This window comes from Sapajus apella, unplaced genomic scaffold (assembly GCF_009761245.1).
Source record: "Sapajus apella isolate SASKATOON/1434 unplaced genomic scaffold, GSC_monkey_1.0 scaffold8, whole genome shotgun sequence".
In the NCBI taxonomy this organism is placed as follows: Eukaryota; Metazoa; Chordata; class Mammalia; order Primates; family Cebidae; genus Sapajus; species Sapajus apella.
Genome location: NW_022436948.1, coordinates 12,311,657 through 12,328,187, shown reverse-complemented (window position 1 = coordinate 12,328,187; position 16,531 = coordinate 12,311,657). Strand labels below are relative to the sequence as shown.

Sequence of the window (16,531 nt, the reverse complement as noted above, 5' to 3'; positions counted from 1 at the left end):
CTGGGTAAAAAGGGTGAAACTCCGTCTAAAAAAAAAAAAAAAAAAAATTCTCTCTGGTCACAAATAATACAACAAAAATCTCTAATAAAAATTATTAGTTAAAGGCCTATATACACACGACATTCTTGAATAATAAAAGAATTTGGATAGTTCTTTGTAATCTACAATTATGGGATCTGATTTTTTTTTTTTTTTTTAAAAACTGAATTAAATTATTTATGATGCTCTAAGGAAAGGGAAGCCAATGTGAATTTAGCCTCTTATTAAATAATAAGGTTTATGATCAGTTACGCCTATTTATTTGGTATATTTATTGGATTTTTTTTTTTTTTTTTTTTTTTGAGACAGGATCTGGCTCTGTTGCCCAGGCTGGAGTGCAGTGGCATGAACACGGCTCACTGTAACCTTGACCTCCCAGGCTCAAGCAATCCTCTCACTTCACCCTCCTAAGTAGCTGGGACTACAGGCACACAACACCATGCCTGGCTATTTAAATTTTTTTTTTCTGTAGAGACAGGGTCTCACCATGTTGTCCAGCCCAGTCTTGAACTCCTGGGCTCATGCAATTCTTCTGCCTTAGCCTCCCAAAGCGCTGGGATTATAGGCATAAGCCATCATGCTCAGCTAATCATCAGTGTTTTAATACTTTGGAGTTGATACTTTTTTTTTTTTTTGAGACAGTTTCTCTCTGTCACTTAGGCTGGAGTGCAATGGTGTGATCTGGGCTCACTGCAACCTCCGCCTCCTGGCTTCAAGTGATTCTCAGCTTACCGAGTAGCTGGGATTACAGGCATGTGCCACCACACCTGGCTATTTTCTTTTTTTCTCTTTTTGTATATTTAGTAGAGACAGGGTTTCGCCATGCTGGCCAGGCTGGTCTCGAACTCCAGACCTCAAGGGGATCCACCCACCTCAGCCTCTCAAAGTGCTATGATTACAGGGATGAGCCACCTGTGCCCAGCCTGGAGTTGATACAATTTTAAAAATGACTCACATGTCTATGACTCTCAGATTCAATTCCATTTATACTAGCCGGGAAATGTCCATTCATAATAGTTGAGCTCAAAAGATTTAGTAACTACATTGTTCACTGTGCTCTCAATAGTTAAAAGTCAATAGCAACTTAAAACTAAACAGTGGTATATCTATAAAATGGAATACTTGTTATAAAAAATGATGCTATTAAGACAAGTAGGTCATGATGATATATTAAATGGCAGCACAAGTAACAGATTACCAAACTATGATCTTGTTTTAGCGAAGTTTTACAAAGTATTTATAGAAAAAAACACTGACAAAGAGTCTAGTTTCTACAAATGAACAAGTACTTTGTAAATAATATAAGTTGTAATTTTAATGTTAGAAAGTCCTAACTGGGTGTGGTAGCTCATGCCACTAATCCTAGCACTTTGGGAGGCCAAGATGGGCAGATTGCTTTGAGCCAAGGAATTTGAGATCAGCCTAGGCAACGTGGTGAAGTCCTATTAAAAATATAAAAAATAGCCAAGTGTGGTGGCATGTACCTATGGTCCCAGCTACTCAGGAGGCTGAGGTGGGAGGATTGGGGCTACAGTGAGCAGTGATCGCGCCACTGAACTCCAGCCTGGGCGACAGAGCGAGATTCTGTCTCAATAAAAAACAAACAAAAAAGCCCCAAAAGTTCTTACTTAAATATGCTGTCAAAGTATGATTACTGGAAGAAACTTTAAAGGCTGATGCAAGGAATTGTGCAATGGCTTTTATTGGAATACAGATATCGGTGTAACTCAAAATGTAACTGCTTTCAGGAATATAGCCATATCAACTTTCAGTTTCTTTTTTTTTTTTTTTTGAGACAGTCTCACTCTATTGCCCAGGTTGGAATGCAGTGGTGCAATCTCGGCTTACTGCAATCTCTGCCTCCCGGGTTCAAGTGATTCTCCTGCCTCAACCTCCAGAGTAGCTGGGACTACAGGTGCATACTACCATGCCTGGCTAATTTTTTTGTATTTTTAGTAGTGTCGGGGTTTCAATGTGTTAGTCAGGATGGTCTTGATCTCCTGACCTCATAATCTGCCCGCCTTGGCCTCCGAAAGTGCTGGGATTATAGGCATGAGCCACCATGCCTGGCCAACTTTCAGTTTCTTAATGAGGTGACTACTATGTTGTTTTTAATTAGTGGTGTGCTAGAGCCAGCTTGTAGAGGCTATTAAATAGCCATTTTTAAAGCAGCTATGGTGGGAGTATTTATACCAAAGAAAGTGGGAAATACACAAATCAGTCCTGCCTCCTTTCCCCATTCATGAGCGGGCCACTGTTTTTAATTATTTTAAAAGGATGATGAAGGAACTACTTCTTAAGGTTCTTGTTTATGCTCACCAGAAAGCATGTCTACTTAAAGAATGTCTTAAACCACTAGTTTAACCCTTCTATGAATCCTTCAGCTCCTTACTATGCTCAGTCCATGGACCTGGAAAAGACTCCCATTTAGCCTGGCCTGTCTGTTTTGCTTCCCTTGCCAATTTCCTCACTTGCACACAACCTACCTCTTGACTCTTCAGTTCTCTCTGAGCTTCACACATGCTCTGACTCTCCTGTTAGCTCACCAAATCTACTCACCTCTATCTCTGCTTATCCCCCGTCAATGACCCCAATACCTGCTTAGTCCAGCTGGATCAACCCAACCAATCTATTTTTTCCTGTTCTTGCTTCAAGGCTCTACATGCTTTTACTCTGGGAGAAAAACTACACAAGCAGCTTTAGCTTCACTTGTGCCTTCAGTCTTGCTAGCTATCTCATTTCTATTTACGACCTTGACTGCTTTAACCACTCCTCTCTTCATGCTCTCACCCCCAGGCCTGCTCATCTCTCTAATACTTCACAGGGAGGTTATTTTATGTGAACTCCCTCAGTTTCTACTCCTTCAAACCAATGCTGAAAGAGTTCATCTGGCTGTCTTTGCCTCTTTATCCTATAAAAACAGGGAGGAAAGACTGTACCTCACTTTTGCCATATGCATAAAATTATTCCACTTTTTCTTTTACCAGTATGTTCTTCAAACAGGAATCTTTAGTCACCATCTCCACTACTCTGCCACAACAATCTGGTGGATGGTATCCATGTGCAGCAAGCTGCCTTTTGGCCTAACTCTGAAATACACTGGTCTCTTTCTGGTGCTTATCCTAGATCTCTGTGCTGTACTTGATACTGTGGACCAGTGTCATGTTAAAATCCTACCTTGGGGCTGGGCTGGGTGGCTCATGCCTGTAATCCCAGCACTTTGGGAGGCCAAGGTGGGCAGATCACTTGAGGTCAGGAGTTTGAGACCAGCCTGGCCAACACAGTGAAACCCTGTCTCTACTAAAAATACAAAAATTAGTCGGGCATGATGGCTGGTGCCTGTAACCCTAGCTACTCAGGAGACTGAGGCAGGAGAATTGCTTGAACATGGCAGGTGGAGGCTGCAGTGAGCTGAGATCATACCACCATACGCCAGCCTGGGCTATTGAGTGAGACTCTGTCTCAAAAAAAAAGGAAAAAAAAAACCCTATCTTGGGTTTGATGATAATACTTTTACATGATTTACCTCTCCTTTGAACTGTTCTTTTCAGTCACTCTGAGAAACAACCTTTTGGTCTCCTTCATTCTCTTGGCTATAACTATTACTACATGTATACAACCAACCAACTTATCTTCAGCCTGACTTCCAACTTCTACTCACAGTCACTTTGGAATAAACACACAGAAGATTTCAAAAACTTCCTACTGCAAACTTACAATCTTTCTATGTTACTGATGTTATCACCTACTCACCTGCTTAACTAGAAACCTGAGACTTTTTTTTATTTCTAAGCGTAAAATGATTCTGTAATGTGCCTCCCTTCTCTATGCCTTGGTGTAGGTCTTTTCATCTTGCATGTGGATTATTTAATAGCTACCATTTCCATTCCTGGCATGTAGGGCTCCATCTGGATAGAGCTTGAAGTTACCAACCCCCTTGGAGGATCTGCTTAAGAGTACTTCAACTTTATATTAGCCAATTACATGACAATACTTTATGTCCTATAAATATAGATAATGAAGGAAAAGGAGATAGAAAAGGGTCAACCAGTTTTTCCCTCCTCAAACCCCTAATGATTGAGAATTTTCCATGTGTAATCATGTGTGCACTAACTACCCATAGGGTTTTCTCTCACAATGCCTTTTTTCTTAGCAATTTTCTGAACAGAAGTTTGTCTTAGTGACCTTACCTAAATCTACCCCAAATTTCTCAGGGAGGACTCTGGGGATGTTCTCTAGTAATCCTCCACCAGTAATATGGGCAAAGGCTTTGACATGTCCTGAACGTAAGACAGGTAACAGTGAATGGCTGTAGATTCTGGTTGGCGTGAGAAGTAACTCCCCTGTATATTGGAGAGAGAAGACAAAAAACTTAGCCTACGAATAGAAAACCAAAACATAAAAAGCAACTGTGAAATGGAGAATGACACCAGTTCTACAAAAATGACCAATAAGCAAACCAAGGTAATTCATTCCCTTTTAGCTCTAAGTAATGAGAGACTAAAACCACTAAATGGTTGCCCAGACATTTCCAAGCAGGACAGTATAAACATAAGGGAGGTTACCTAAAGTCTGGTCACCAAAACCATCAGGTGCTGGAGAGGAATACTGAAGGGAAGATTTTGCCACGATTTTCCTCACAAGGCTAAATCCATTGCTGTGAAGACCAGATGAAGCTATTCCAACAATGACATCACCCTCAGTGATTATTTCCAGGTGAGGGAGTTTCTGATCTCGCTCCATGGCACCAACGGCAAATCCAGCTAGGTCATACTCTCCAGGGGGATACATGTCAGGCATTTCTGCTGTTTCACCTCCTGGTGGGTTAAGACAAGAGCAAAAAAACACAGAGTATTTATAAATCTGTCTACGAAACAGTGGCACAGGCTACTCTTAACATGAACAGTTAACACATGACTACATCCTGCAAACATCTAATAAAATATACTATTGACTGTCTAACAGAACTTTCCACCAAGCATGATTTCAGGGGAAATAGCTCTCATCTCCACAAAGAGTAAGTTAAGATAACACCTCTGCCAGTATGTATGCAGCCTCCAAACACCACTCCTTTCACAGAATGAATACTGAGTTGAATATAACATCATTTCTATAGCTTGCTTAGTTTCAAAACTGTTTTCATATATATTTGATCTTCATAATCAGTCCATTTTTCAGGTGATGGTATAGCCTTAAATAAGTGACTTAACCAGGACTGCCCAACCCCAAATACCCTAGGTTAAAAAGTATAACATTTTGGCTGGTCCGAAGGTAGTGAGTTATCTCAATTGATTGTTCATAGTCGGTTATAGATTGAACTCCTCGTTCTACTCTTTCTCCCCTTCTCACTACTGCATTTGCCTAGGAAAAAAAAAAGTGTAACATTTTACTTATATCATGTCAAGATAAAAGGTATAGACAGACTCCAAATTAGAAACTTTGGTGGTTGAAAGGCAATTTTTGTTTGTTTCAAACTTTATTCCTAGACTTCTTTAGCTTAATTAGCCACAAATAAAATATCATGGGCTGGGCATGGTGGCTCACACCAGTAATCCCAACACTTTGGAAGGCCGAGGCAGGTGGACAATGAGAAGAATGACATGTTATTGATTAAAATGGTTGATCATACCAAGGAGAGCACATCCAGCTTTTCCACAGGCTTTAGCAATTCCAGCAATAACAGCTTCAGTTACATTGAGGTCAAGTTTTCCACAGGAAAAGTAATCAAGGAAGAAGAGCGGCTCTGCTCCTTGTGCCAGAATATCATTCACACACATTGCTACCAAATCTTGACCAATGGTATCATGTTTATTGCACAGCTGGGCAATCTATATAAGAACAATATAAACACCCACATTAGGCAATAAGTTCCAAATTGTATTTTATCCATTTGGCTAGCCACTCTTAACACCTAAAAACAAAAGAACACTAAATTCTGACAAGCTACTTGGTCTAAAAGTATCCCCTTTTATCCTCTAAAATACCGTTCCATCAAATATAACCTAAATGATAATTTGTTATTAGAAATGTACAGATATTTTATCCATTTTACATGATTTGGTACAGTTTTTTTTAGTTCATACATGTCAAGAGAAGAAAAATGTATATTTGATATACAGTAAATTTCCTCTTATCTTTTATAAAAACCCTTTGTTCACAAAGCTGTCTGATTACCTTTAGTTTAGTTCCAACACCATCTGTTCCAGAGGCCAGAAGGGGATCCTTGAAACCAGCTGCTTTTAAATCAAAAAGACCAGCAAAACCTCCAAGATCAACGTTACAGCCTGTTGCAAAGGAAATTAATTACTTGCTACATTTTAATAGATTAAACATGTAATTGTTTAAATGTCTACTAGTTAAAAAAAAATCAGTAGAGTTAGCAGCCTGTGAGAAGTATTTCTGGAAGAAATAGATGACTGGGTTAGAATAGCTGTTCTCAGAGGCCAGGTGTGGTGGCTCACGCCTGTAATCCTAACACTTTGGGAGGCCAAAGTGGGTGAATCACCTAAGATCAGGAGTTTAAGACCAGCCTGGCCAACATGGCAAAACCCCATCTCTACTAAAAATACAAAAATTAGCTGGGCGTGGCGGCACATGTCTGTAATCCCAGCTACTTGGGAGGCTGGGGAAGGAGAATCACTTGAATCCGGGAGACAGAGGTTGCAGTGAGCCGAGATCGTGCCACTGCACTCCAGCCTGTGCGACAGGAGTGAGACTTCATTTAAAAAAAAAACCCCAAAAAACAGTTGTTCTCAGAGATGATATTATCAAATCAACTGGGGAGAATGTAATTATTTAATAGATTAACATGTAACATGTTAATAGGTTAAACATGCGTATATATATATATACATATATATACACACCACTTCTTCATAAGAATGGTTGAAACAAGAGATGCCCTTCCTATGAGAGAATGCTCAAGAAATGATTAAGACAGTAATTAAATAGTAAAGACCAGCTGGAAGCAGTGGCTCACACCTGTTATCCCAGCATTTGGGAGGCTGAGATGAGCAGATCACCTGAGGTTAGGAGTTTAAGACCAGCTTAGGCCGGGCGCGGTGGCTCAAGCCTGTAATCCCAGCACTGTGGGAGGCCGAGGCGGGTGGATCACGAGGTCAAGAGATCGAGACCATCCTGGTCAACATGGTGAAACCCCGTCTCTACTAAAACTACAAAAAATAAGCTGGGCATGGTGGCGCGTGCCTGTAATCCCAGCTACTCAGGAGGCTGAGGCAGGAGAATTGCCTGAACCCAGGAGGCAGAGGTTGCGGTGAGCCGAGATCGCGCCATTGCACTCCAGCCTGGGTAACAAGAGCGAAACTCCGTCTCAAAAAAATAAAAAAATAAAAAAATTAGCTGGGCATGGTGGCGCGTGCCTGTAATCCCAGCGACTCAGGAGGCTGGGGCAGGAGAATTGCCTGAACCCAGGAGGCGGAGGTTGCGGTGAGCCGAGATCGCGCCATTGCACTCCAGCCTGGGTAACAAGAGCGAAACTCCGTCTCAAAAAAAAAAAAAAAAAAGACCAGCTTAGCCAATGTGGTGAAACTATGTCTCCACAAAAACACAAAAATTAGCCAGGCATGATGGCAGGTGCCTGTAATCCCAGCTATTCGGGAGGCTGAGGTGGGAGAATCACTTGAAACCAGTTGCAGTGAGTCCAGATGGTGCCATTGCACTCCAGTCTGGGTGACAGAGCAAGACTCCATCTCAAAAAAAAAAAAAAAAGGCCAAGTGTGGTGGCTCACATCAGTAATCCTAGCACTTTGGGAGCGTGAGGTGGGTGGATCACCTGAGGTCAGGAGTTCGAGACTAGCCTGGCCAATATGGTGAAACCCCATCTCTACTAAAACTGCAAAAATTAGCCGGGTGTGGTGGCAAGCACCTGTGATCCCAGCTCCTTGGGAGGCTGAGTCAGGAGAATGGCTTGAACCGGGAGGCAGAGGTTGCAGTGAGCCAAGATTAATATCATAGATGAGAAATGCTTTCCTTAATATTAAAGACAAGAAAGCAGAAGACTGGGTTTGGCTTAAGCAGGGCAAAACTTACAGTAACCAAGCATTACTTTGGAAAAATTTCCTCAGTTAAATACAAAACCCAAATCCATTCACAATGTATGTCAAAGTTAATGAATTAGCAAAATGTAGGATCACTTACCTGATCTGGAAGTAGCTTTTGCTAAAGGCTGAATTTTCTTGACCAGCATATTTCCAGCTACAATGTCTACTCCAGATTCCCTGTAAGTCAAGCCCCTAAAGAATTAAAAGCAAAAAATGAAGTCATCACCTAAACACCAGGGAAAATTATTTTAATCTTAAGACATTATTTAAAGCAAAGATATCCCAAGTGATTTTCACATCCCCTAAAGTGCTTAATTTTTTTTTCCCTGATGAGTCATAGTAAATGAAAGTGCTTAAGATTTTTAAAGTCAGTACCTGGGCCCCATCTATACAGATTCAGATTTAACTGGTCCAGGGCAGTCCCTGGGAATTGAAATGAGTTTGAACAATTTCCCCCGTTGATTTGATCACATCATCTCTGAGAACCACTGTTCTAACTCAATCATCTACTTCTCCCAGAAGTACTTCTCCCATGCTGCTAAATATACTGATTTTTTAAAACTTTTTTTTTTTTTTGCATTACGGTAAAATATACACAACATAAAATTCAGCAAGTTACCTATTTTTAAGTGAACAGTTTAATGGTATTGAACACACTCATGCTGTGCACCCAGCACCATCATCCATCCCCATAACCTTTATCTTGTAAAACTGAAACTGTCCCCATTAAATAACTCCCCACTCCCCCAAGACCCTGGCAACCATCTACGTAAAAGTAGATATACCGGTATTTTGCCACCTTTCTCAGTCCAATTTTGGTATAAACAAGAGAGAAATGCCTAAACCAAGTCAAAAAAGCAAAAACTAGGGTTGAAAAAACTGTTCACAAGTATCCCTAAATAAACTTGAGTTCTTAATTGCAAGAATACGTAACTATATCCGTCCTAATAGCTGAGGACAGTGAGAAACACCATGACAAACGTGAAAGCAGGTAATGATATTTAGTGCATCATTTCTTTCTGCATAGGACCCACAAGTAGGAGCAGTACATTTAGAGATCAAATCTGTGAATGATACTGCAGATTCTATAGTCTTGACTTGCAAAAATGAGAACCCTGGCCTGCTGGGATGCAGTGATACATGAAGAATTATGTTTTATTAAAAACAAGCTGCTTTGCTTTTATATGTGCCTTTTAAGAAAGCATAAAAAATGAAATTAAAAATTAAAAAACAAACAACCACCACCAAAAAAAACAAGCTGCCAGAATACAATTGGAGTTGAGAGCATTGGCAGTTAACTCAAATAAAGCCAGCAGCCCAGGGTCACTCTCAGATAGGAAACAAAGACTGATTTAAAGCACTTTTTCTCAGGAAGCAACTAACACTGTGGCCTCTCAATTTCTTCATCTTTGTAACTTAAATAATTCAGACTAGAATTAAGATTGCAGTCCCCTGAAATAGGTCATTTCAATGGAATCTAGTCACTTTTAAACGAAAAATATTAATTTTTAGCATGGCATTTTTATGTTCTTGATGCTTCAAAAATCTGTATTTAAACTTTAAAAATTTGCCTCTTGGTAACAGTATAGCTTGAATTAAGTTGGTAAAAAATTTTCATTTTGTCTTAAAATACATTCATTCTCTGTAAATGAACTTCAAGAACAATTGTAAATGTGATATATTCTTAAGAAATCAGGTTAGGCATGGTGGCTCTCGCCTATAATCCCAACGCTTTGGGAGTCTAAGTGAGTGGATCACCTGCGGTCAGCAGTTTGAGACCAGCCTGGCCAACACGGTGAAACCCCATCTCTACTACAAAAATTAGTTGGGTGTGGTGGCGGGCACCTGTAATCTCATCTACTCGGGAGGCTGAGGCAGGAGAATCGATTGAACCCAGGTGGCGGAGGTTGCAGTAAGCCAAGATCATTCCACTGCACTCTAGCCTGGGCAACAAAAAAAAAACTCTGTCTCAAAAAAAAAAAAAAAAAAAAAAAAAAAAAAAAAGAGAGAGATCAAAACACACACATCTCCAACGAATAGTTTATTGATTTTACAAGTGAATAGTTTGTACATACCAACAATGAATCAGTAAGAGGTCCAAAAATACCTTTTAGTAACAGATATAAACACAGTGATAAAATGAGACTTTCAAATTTTACAGTATAACCAAATCAAATTACAAAGTTAGATGATCGCTATTTTCATCTTAGGTTCTTTGATAAAACCAGTAACTATGTTTCAAATACAACACTAACTATGTGAATAAAAATCAGTATCAGGCCAAGTGCAGTGGCTCATGCCTATAATTTGGGAGGCCACAGGAGAAGGATCACTTGAGCCCAGTAGTTTGAGACTAGCCTGGGTACCATGGTGAAGTCCCATCTCTACAAAAAACACAAAGAAATTAGCCAGGTGTGGTGGCCTGGGCCTGCAGTCCCAGCTACTTGGAAGGCTGAGGCACAAGAACTGCACTCCAGCTTGGGTGACAGAGTGAGACCCTGTCTCAAAAAATTAAAAAAACAAAATAAAAAAATACAAAATCAATGAAAATCAATACTATTGTGATTTTGCTAAACTTTTCAAACTTAAGCTATTATGAAGTTTTTTTCCATTTTATTTGAATATTGCTATAACCAGTTTTGATTCAAACAAAATACAAACCAACATTGTATCAGTCCCATAGGCAGAAAAGAATACTGAATGGCTTATGATAGGGTTAATGAAATGTTCTATATAGCCATTTAGGCCAGTTTCTGAAATGGCACTAAACTAACTTGCTAAGAGTTTTACCTGGGCTGCTGGAGGAAAGCTATGGCACGAAAGCCGATGTCTTTCCTGTAAATTGCTCCCTCAAACTTTATAGCAGCTAGTCCTTTCTTGGCTTCCTCGAGGGCTGATACGAGATTTTCCCGGATGGCTGTGACTGCAAGAACTCTACCTCCCTGAGTTACTACTTTGCCATTTTTGAGGGCAGTGCCTGCGTGGAACACCTCTAGTCCTTGAGCTTGAGCCTCAGGAAATCCTGGAAGAGAGCATATTTGACATATGATTTGAAATAACAACAGTATTTCACATTGTGAAATGATTTACAATTTCTACAAGTTTGTTTTTTTTTTTTTAAACTTGGCTAGGTGTGGTGGCTCATGCCCATAATCCCCACATTTTGGGAGGCTGGGGCGAGGACGATTGCTTGAGTCCATGAGTTCAAGGCCAGCCTGGGCAACAGAGCAAGACCTTGCCTCTATATAAATCAATCAATCAATAATAATAAAAACAGCCAAATGCGGTGGCACACACCGGCTGAGGTTGGAGGATCACTTGAATTTGGGAGTTCAAGGCTTCAGTGAGGTTTGATCGCACTGCTGCTCTAGCCCCAGCAGCAGAGTGAGACCCTGTCTCAAAATAAATACATAAAAATTAAAAATAAAAGATCTTTATCTCCTTTAAAAGAACCTTCCCTATCAGACAGGTCTATTTTTTTTTTTTTTTTTTTGAGACGGAGTCTTGCTCTGTCGCCAGGCTGGAGTGCAGTAGCTCGATTTCAGCTCACTGCAACCTCTGCCTCCTGGGTTTAAGCGATTCTCCTGCCTCAGCCTCCAGAGTAGTTGAGACTACAGGCACACGCCACCACATCCAGCTAATTTTTGCAGCAGAGATGGGGTTTCACCATGTTGGCCAGGATGGTCTCAATCTCTTGACCTCATGATCCGCCACCCTCAGCCTTCCAAAGTGTTGGGATTAAGGTGTGAGCCACCATGCCTGGCCCAAACAGGTCTTAATGCAATATAATAGTAAATAAACCTGTCTCCTAAGAGCTGTCTGCTATTTTAGGATGACAGTCTAAATTCTTGTGTTATTGTAAATCTCATTATAAAAGCAATTGTTTAATGAGGAAAGAAAAATCCTGTATTTGATCACATTAATCTTTTCCTTAAGAGTAAGGTAACTTCCTTTTTTTTTTTGAGATGGAGTCTCGCCCTGTCACCCAGACTGGAGTGTGCAATGGTGTGACCTCGGCTCTCTGCAACCTCTGCCTCCTGGGTTTAAGCAATCCTCCCAGCTCAGCCTCCTGAGGAGCTAGTATTATAGATGCACCACCATGCTCAGCTAAATTTTTTGGTATTTTTAGTAGAGACGGGGTTTCACTATGTTGGCCAGGCTGGTCTTGAACTCCTGACCTCAAGTGATCTGCCCGCCTCGGCCTCCCAAAGTGCTAGGATTACAGGCGTGAGCCACCATGAGGGCCTGTAAAGGAACTTCGTTTTATCACAGTTATTCAATTAAAGCTGCTTCTTTTATTTAAAAATTTTTTTTTTACCATAAACCATGAGACTTAAGTTTCTTTCTTTTCAATATAACCAATATGGTCAGTACAATGCAAAACATAAGTAATCTTTTCACTAACATAACACTTGTATGATTTTAAGACAAATTTGGCTTAAGTTTTGGGGTCAGCCCCAAATTCCTGCTGCTTCCTTGTAGTCTGAGATACAGCCATATATATATATACACACACATATATATGTATAAATACATATATAAGTATATAATGTATATGTATATATTGTATGTATTATGTATATTATATATTTATAAATATGTATATTTATAAACATATATACACACATATATATAATATATATAAATATATATATATTTTTAGAGATGAGGTTTCACCATGTTGGCTAGGCTGGTCTCAAACTTCTGACCTCAGGTGATCTGCCCACCTTGGCCTCCCAAAGTGCTGGGATTACAGGCGTGAGCCACCACACCCAGCCTCAGATACAGCTTTATACTTAAAACATTATTAGATTATATTTCCTAAATTTTAAAGTGACCAAAGGGGACAGTTTATATAAAGATAACACTTTTTCTTAATTTTTAGAAAACTATTTTATTTCTCCTGGTGGTCTTTTTTTTCCATCTCTATTTCTCTTCTCAGTCTTATTTGGTAGTTTGTTAATACACATCTTCCCTGAGTGTTTTTACAACACAAAGCCATCTAGTGATTCTGAATGGCTACTTTGCCTGCCAGTAATGGTAAAACCCAATATTGCTCTGGTAGAACTATTACACTTGTTACTTCAATCTTAGGGAAATTTCACCAATGCAAGGGATCTTGGTGCTGGCCCATTTCCTTCTTTGTCCATATTCAAAAGCAACCAATTCCTAGCTGCCTATCTGCCATGCACGGGATTCACAAGGCAATGGACTCCGTGTCTGGGTAAGACAGTTTATGGGGTTTCTGAATGAAATACACTACTGGAGGCCGGGTGCGGCGGCTCATGCCTGTGATCCCAGTACTTTGGGAGGTTGAGGAGGGTGGATCACTTGAGACCAGGAGTTTAAGACCAGCCTGGCCAAGAGGATGAAACCCTGTGTCTATTAAAAATACAAAAATTAGCTGGGCCTGGTGGTACACACCTATAATCCCAGTTACTCAGAGGCTGAGCCAGAAGAATTGCTTGAACCCAGGAGGCATAGGTTACAGTGATCTGAGATCGCACCACTCCATTCCAGCCTGGGTGACAGAACCAGACTCTATCTTAAAAAATAAACAAACAAAAAACCCAAATACACTATTGGAGCACTGGGAGTGGCCAAACTACAGCCTGCTCAGGGTCACAGAGGTCTGCCTTTGCACTTATGGCAATGGAACTTAGATTTAAGATCATTTAACTAGATGTTTCACCTACTGTGAAGACAGAGAAAAAAATATAGAAGGATACACTTTTGAAACTGTTCGAATTTTACCATCCAAGTGACTATGGGGGTGCACTGTAAACTGGGAGTCAAACCACACAGGACCATGTGCATTTGCAATAATTCAGACCTCACCTCTATGATGTATCTTATTGATATACTTTATACTAATGTTCCTCTGATTCTCACAGAATCTCATTACTACCCAGGCTCTAGGCGGATGGAAGAGGAAGGCTGCACTGGGTGACACTCTGGAGATGCGGTTCCGCCACTTATGTCTTCCTTGCACAGGAAGGGAAACCAACAGTTCTTTGAATACAGTATTTGTGGATATTTGAACATGCATATCCAATGAGCAACCCGGTTATGTTAAGACCCTCTGAAAGGTTTCTGATGGCTTCACATTCTTATCAAGAGCAAGCTTTAGTGTGGGAGGGAGGTCTGTTGTGGTACTGCCGCTAGTCACCTTGTACTCCAACCTCTTTTTTTTTTTTTTTTTTGAGGCGGAGGTTGCCTTTTGCTACCCAGGCTGGATTGCAATGGCGCGATCTTGGCTCACCGCAACCTCCGCCTCCTGGGTTCAGGCAATTCTCCTGCCTCAGCCTCCCGAGTAGCCGGGACTACAGGCACACGCCACCATGCCCAGCTAATTGTTTGTATTTTTAGTAGAGACGAGGTTTCACCATGTTGACCAGGATGGTCTCGATCTCTTGACCTCGTGATCCACCCGCCTCGGCCTCCCAAAGTGCTGGGATTACAGGCGTGAGCCACCGCGCCCGGCCTACTCCAACCTCTTGATCCCTGACATTCACCTGTTATCTCTACACCCGTGGAGTAGTCTCCAGGATAACCTTTACTTGCCATGACGACAGTTAGGGCAGTGTGGTTTTCTAGCCAAACAGGCAGAGATGTGCAGAGCAGGCCATCTAAGGTGGACTGAATCACTTCATAAAGATCACTTTTAAGAAGTGGGAGGATTACCTGGAAAAACATAATCCACATGGCAGGTGAGATAAATTTTAGTTTTCCTTAAACATTTTATTCACTGGGGTACTAGCAGAACTTGCATGAATTTTCCAAAGGTAATTATTTCCAGGCTGATAAATTCCAAGATTAAAATAACATATATCTTCTACAAAGTAATACTTTTATATTTTTACCCACTTGGCACTCTGGATCACCAAAACGGCAATTAAACTCTAGAACTTTTGGGCCATCCTTGGTCAGCATTATTCCAGCATAGAGAATACCTTCATTTAAAAAGAAAAGCAAAAAAAAGAGAGAGAAAGGAAATCTATAATGAAGACACTGTATTACTAATATACAATCACATAAACTTCTAATAATCAAAGATTTGGAAAAATCATAAATGTTAAAAAAGTGGTGAAAAAAAGAGGATGGAAAACAAGTTTTATCGAAAGTGGAAAGTGACTCTACAAGTAGTGTCAGTAGTAATGTGGGTGTGCCTACCTGTATATGGAATACCCTCTTGCTGCATGCCATCCACTGTCCTCTGAAGAATGGTATTTTTAATTTTTAGTAGTAGATCATTAGAAACCTGGAGAATGTGCAAAAACACTTGAATGTAACCAGTAATTTAGAATGTCAAAGTAGTATTACAGGGGACAATGGAAGGAGATGATGAGGATAACTTATGTTTTTTTACTATCTGAAACAGGCTGAGCACTTTGAATTAAAAGGATTTAAAGTTTCTGAATCCTCACAATAACTCTATCAAGTAGGTATTTTAGCATTATGATTTTTCAAAAATATGCACAGGAAGGGAAATAAGCACACCCTTAAAAGAACTAGCCAAAAATAATTTCCCGAAACACAATAATAAAAATGAAAGAAGTTCTCTTGTACTCTAAGGCTTCTTTGCATTCTTCTATTTACAGTATATGCTGCATATTTGATAAGCCTATATATGTAAGAATCTGGGCTTACGAATTTAATTGTAAAAATCAGATCCAGGGATAGGTCTTAGAATCCACTGTTATCAAATGGTAGTTTTTCTTTTTTTTTTAGAGACAGGATTTCACTATCTTGGCCAGGCTGGTCTTGAACTCCTGATCTCATGATCCACCTGTCTCGGCCTCCCGAAATGCTGGGATTACAGGCATGAGCCACTGCACCTGGTCCTCCTTTTTTTTTTTTTTTTTTTTTTTTAAATTAAGACAGGGTTTCACCATGTTGGTCAGGCTGGTCTTGAACTCCCAATCTCAGGTGATCTGCCTGCCAATCCTCAAAAGTGCTTGGATTACAGGTGTGAGCCACCACGCCCGGCTCAAATGGTAGTTTTAATACAAGTGTTGGGATTACAGGTGTGAACCTCTGTGCCTGGCCTATACTTATAAAGTCTTTGAAAAAATGAAGTTTCATTTATTTTTAATCTTTTAAAACAAATAAAAGATTAAAAATATGTAAAGGGGGACTCTATTAGCACAAACAATTATGACTATCATCAATAAAAAGAATAGGTGAGTTTTTGGACTGCTAACCTACTTACAAGATATGCCAACGATGCAGATTCCTTATAAAAATTGTGTAGGGATTGTTTGGAAATGTGCTATTACAAAGTAGAAAGATCAGAACAAATTCTGATCTGACTTGATTCTCAATTCATATCACACACACAGAGATATACAGACACACAACACTTTTGTGGTGAACCATGGAGTTATCCAAAGATCAATCTAAGACTACAATAGGCTCATATGTGTTAAAAA

General features: G+C 40.1%; 1 protein-coding gene across 4 annotated transcripts in view; it reads right to left on the bottom strand.

Moving 5' to 3' along the window:
* GART (phosphoribosylglycinamide formyltransferase, phosphoribosylglycinamide synthetase, phosphoribosylaminoimidazole synthetase) overlaps positions 1 to 16,531 on the bottom strand; it is a 41,765-nt gene that overhangs the window by 9,516 nt on the left and 15,718 nt on the right. For all 4 annotated transcript variants that reach the window (XM_032276611.1, XM_032276610.1, XM_032276612.1 and 1 more), the window contains exons 8-16: positions 15,273 to 15,360; positions 14,967 to 15,052; positions 14,615 to 14,783; positions 10,890 to 11,121; positions 8,197 to 8,291; positions 6,214 to 6,323; positions 5,669 to 5,867; positions 4,605 to 4,856; positions 4,230 to 4,382 (exon numbers count right to left, since the gene is read on the bottom strand). In XM_032276611.1, coding sequence (XP_032132502.1) covers positions 4,230 to 4,382; positions 4,605 to 4,856; positions 5,669 to 5,867; positions 6,214 to 6,323; positions 8,197 to 8,291; positions 10,890 to 11,121; positions 14,615 to 14,783; positions 14,967 to 15,052; positions 15,273 to 15,360 — 1,384 coding nt within the window. The remainder of the gene's footprint in view (positions 1 to 4,229; positions 4,383 to 4,604; positions 4,857 to 5,668; positions 5,868 to 6,213; positions 6,324 to 8,196; positions 8,292 to 10,889; positions 11,122 to 14,614; positions 14,784 to 14,966; positions 15,053 to 15,272; positions 15,361 to 16,531) is intronic.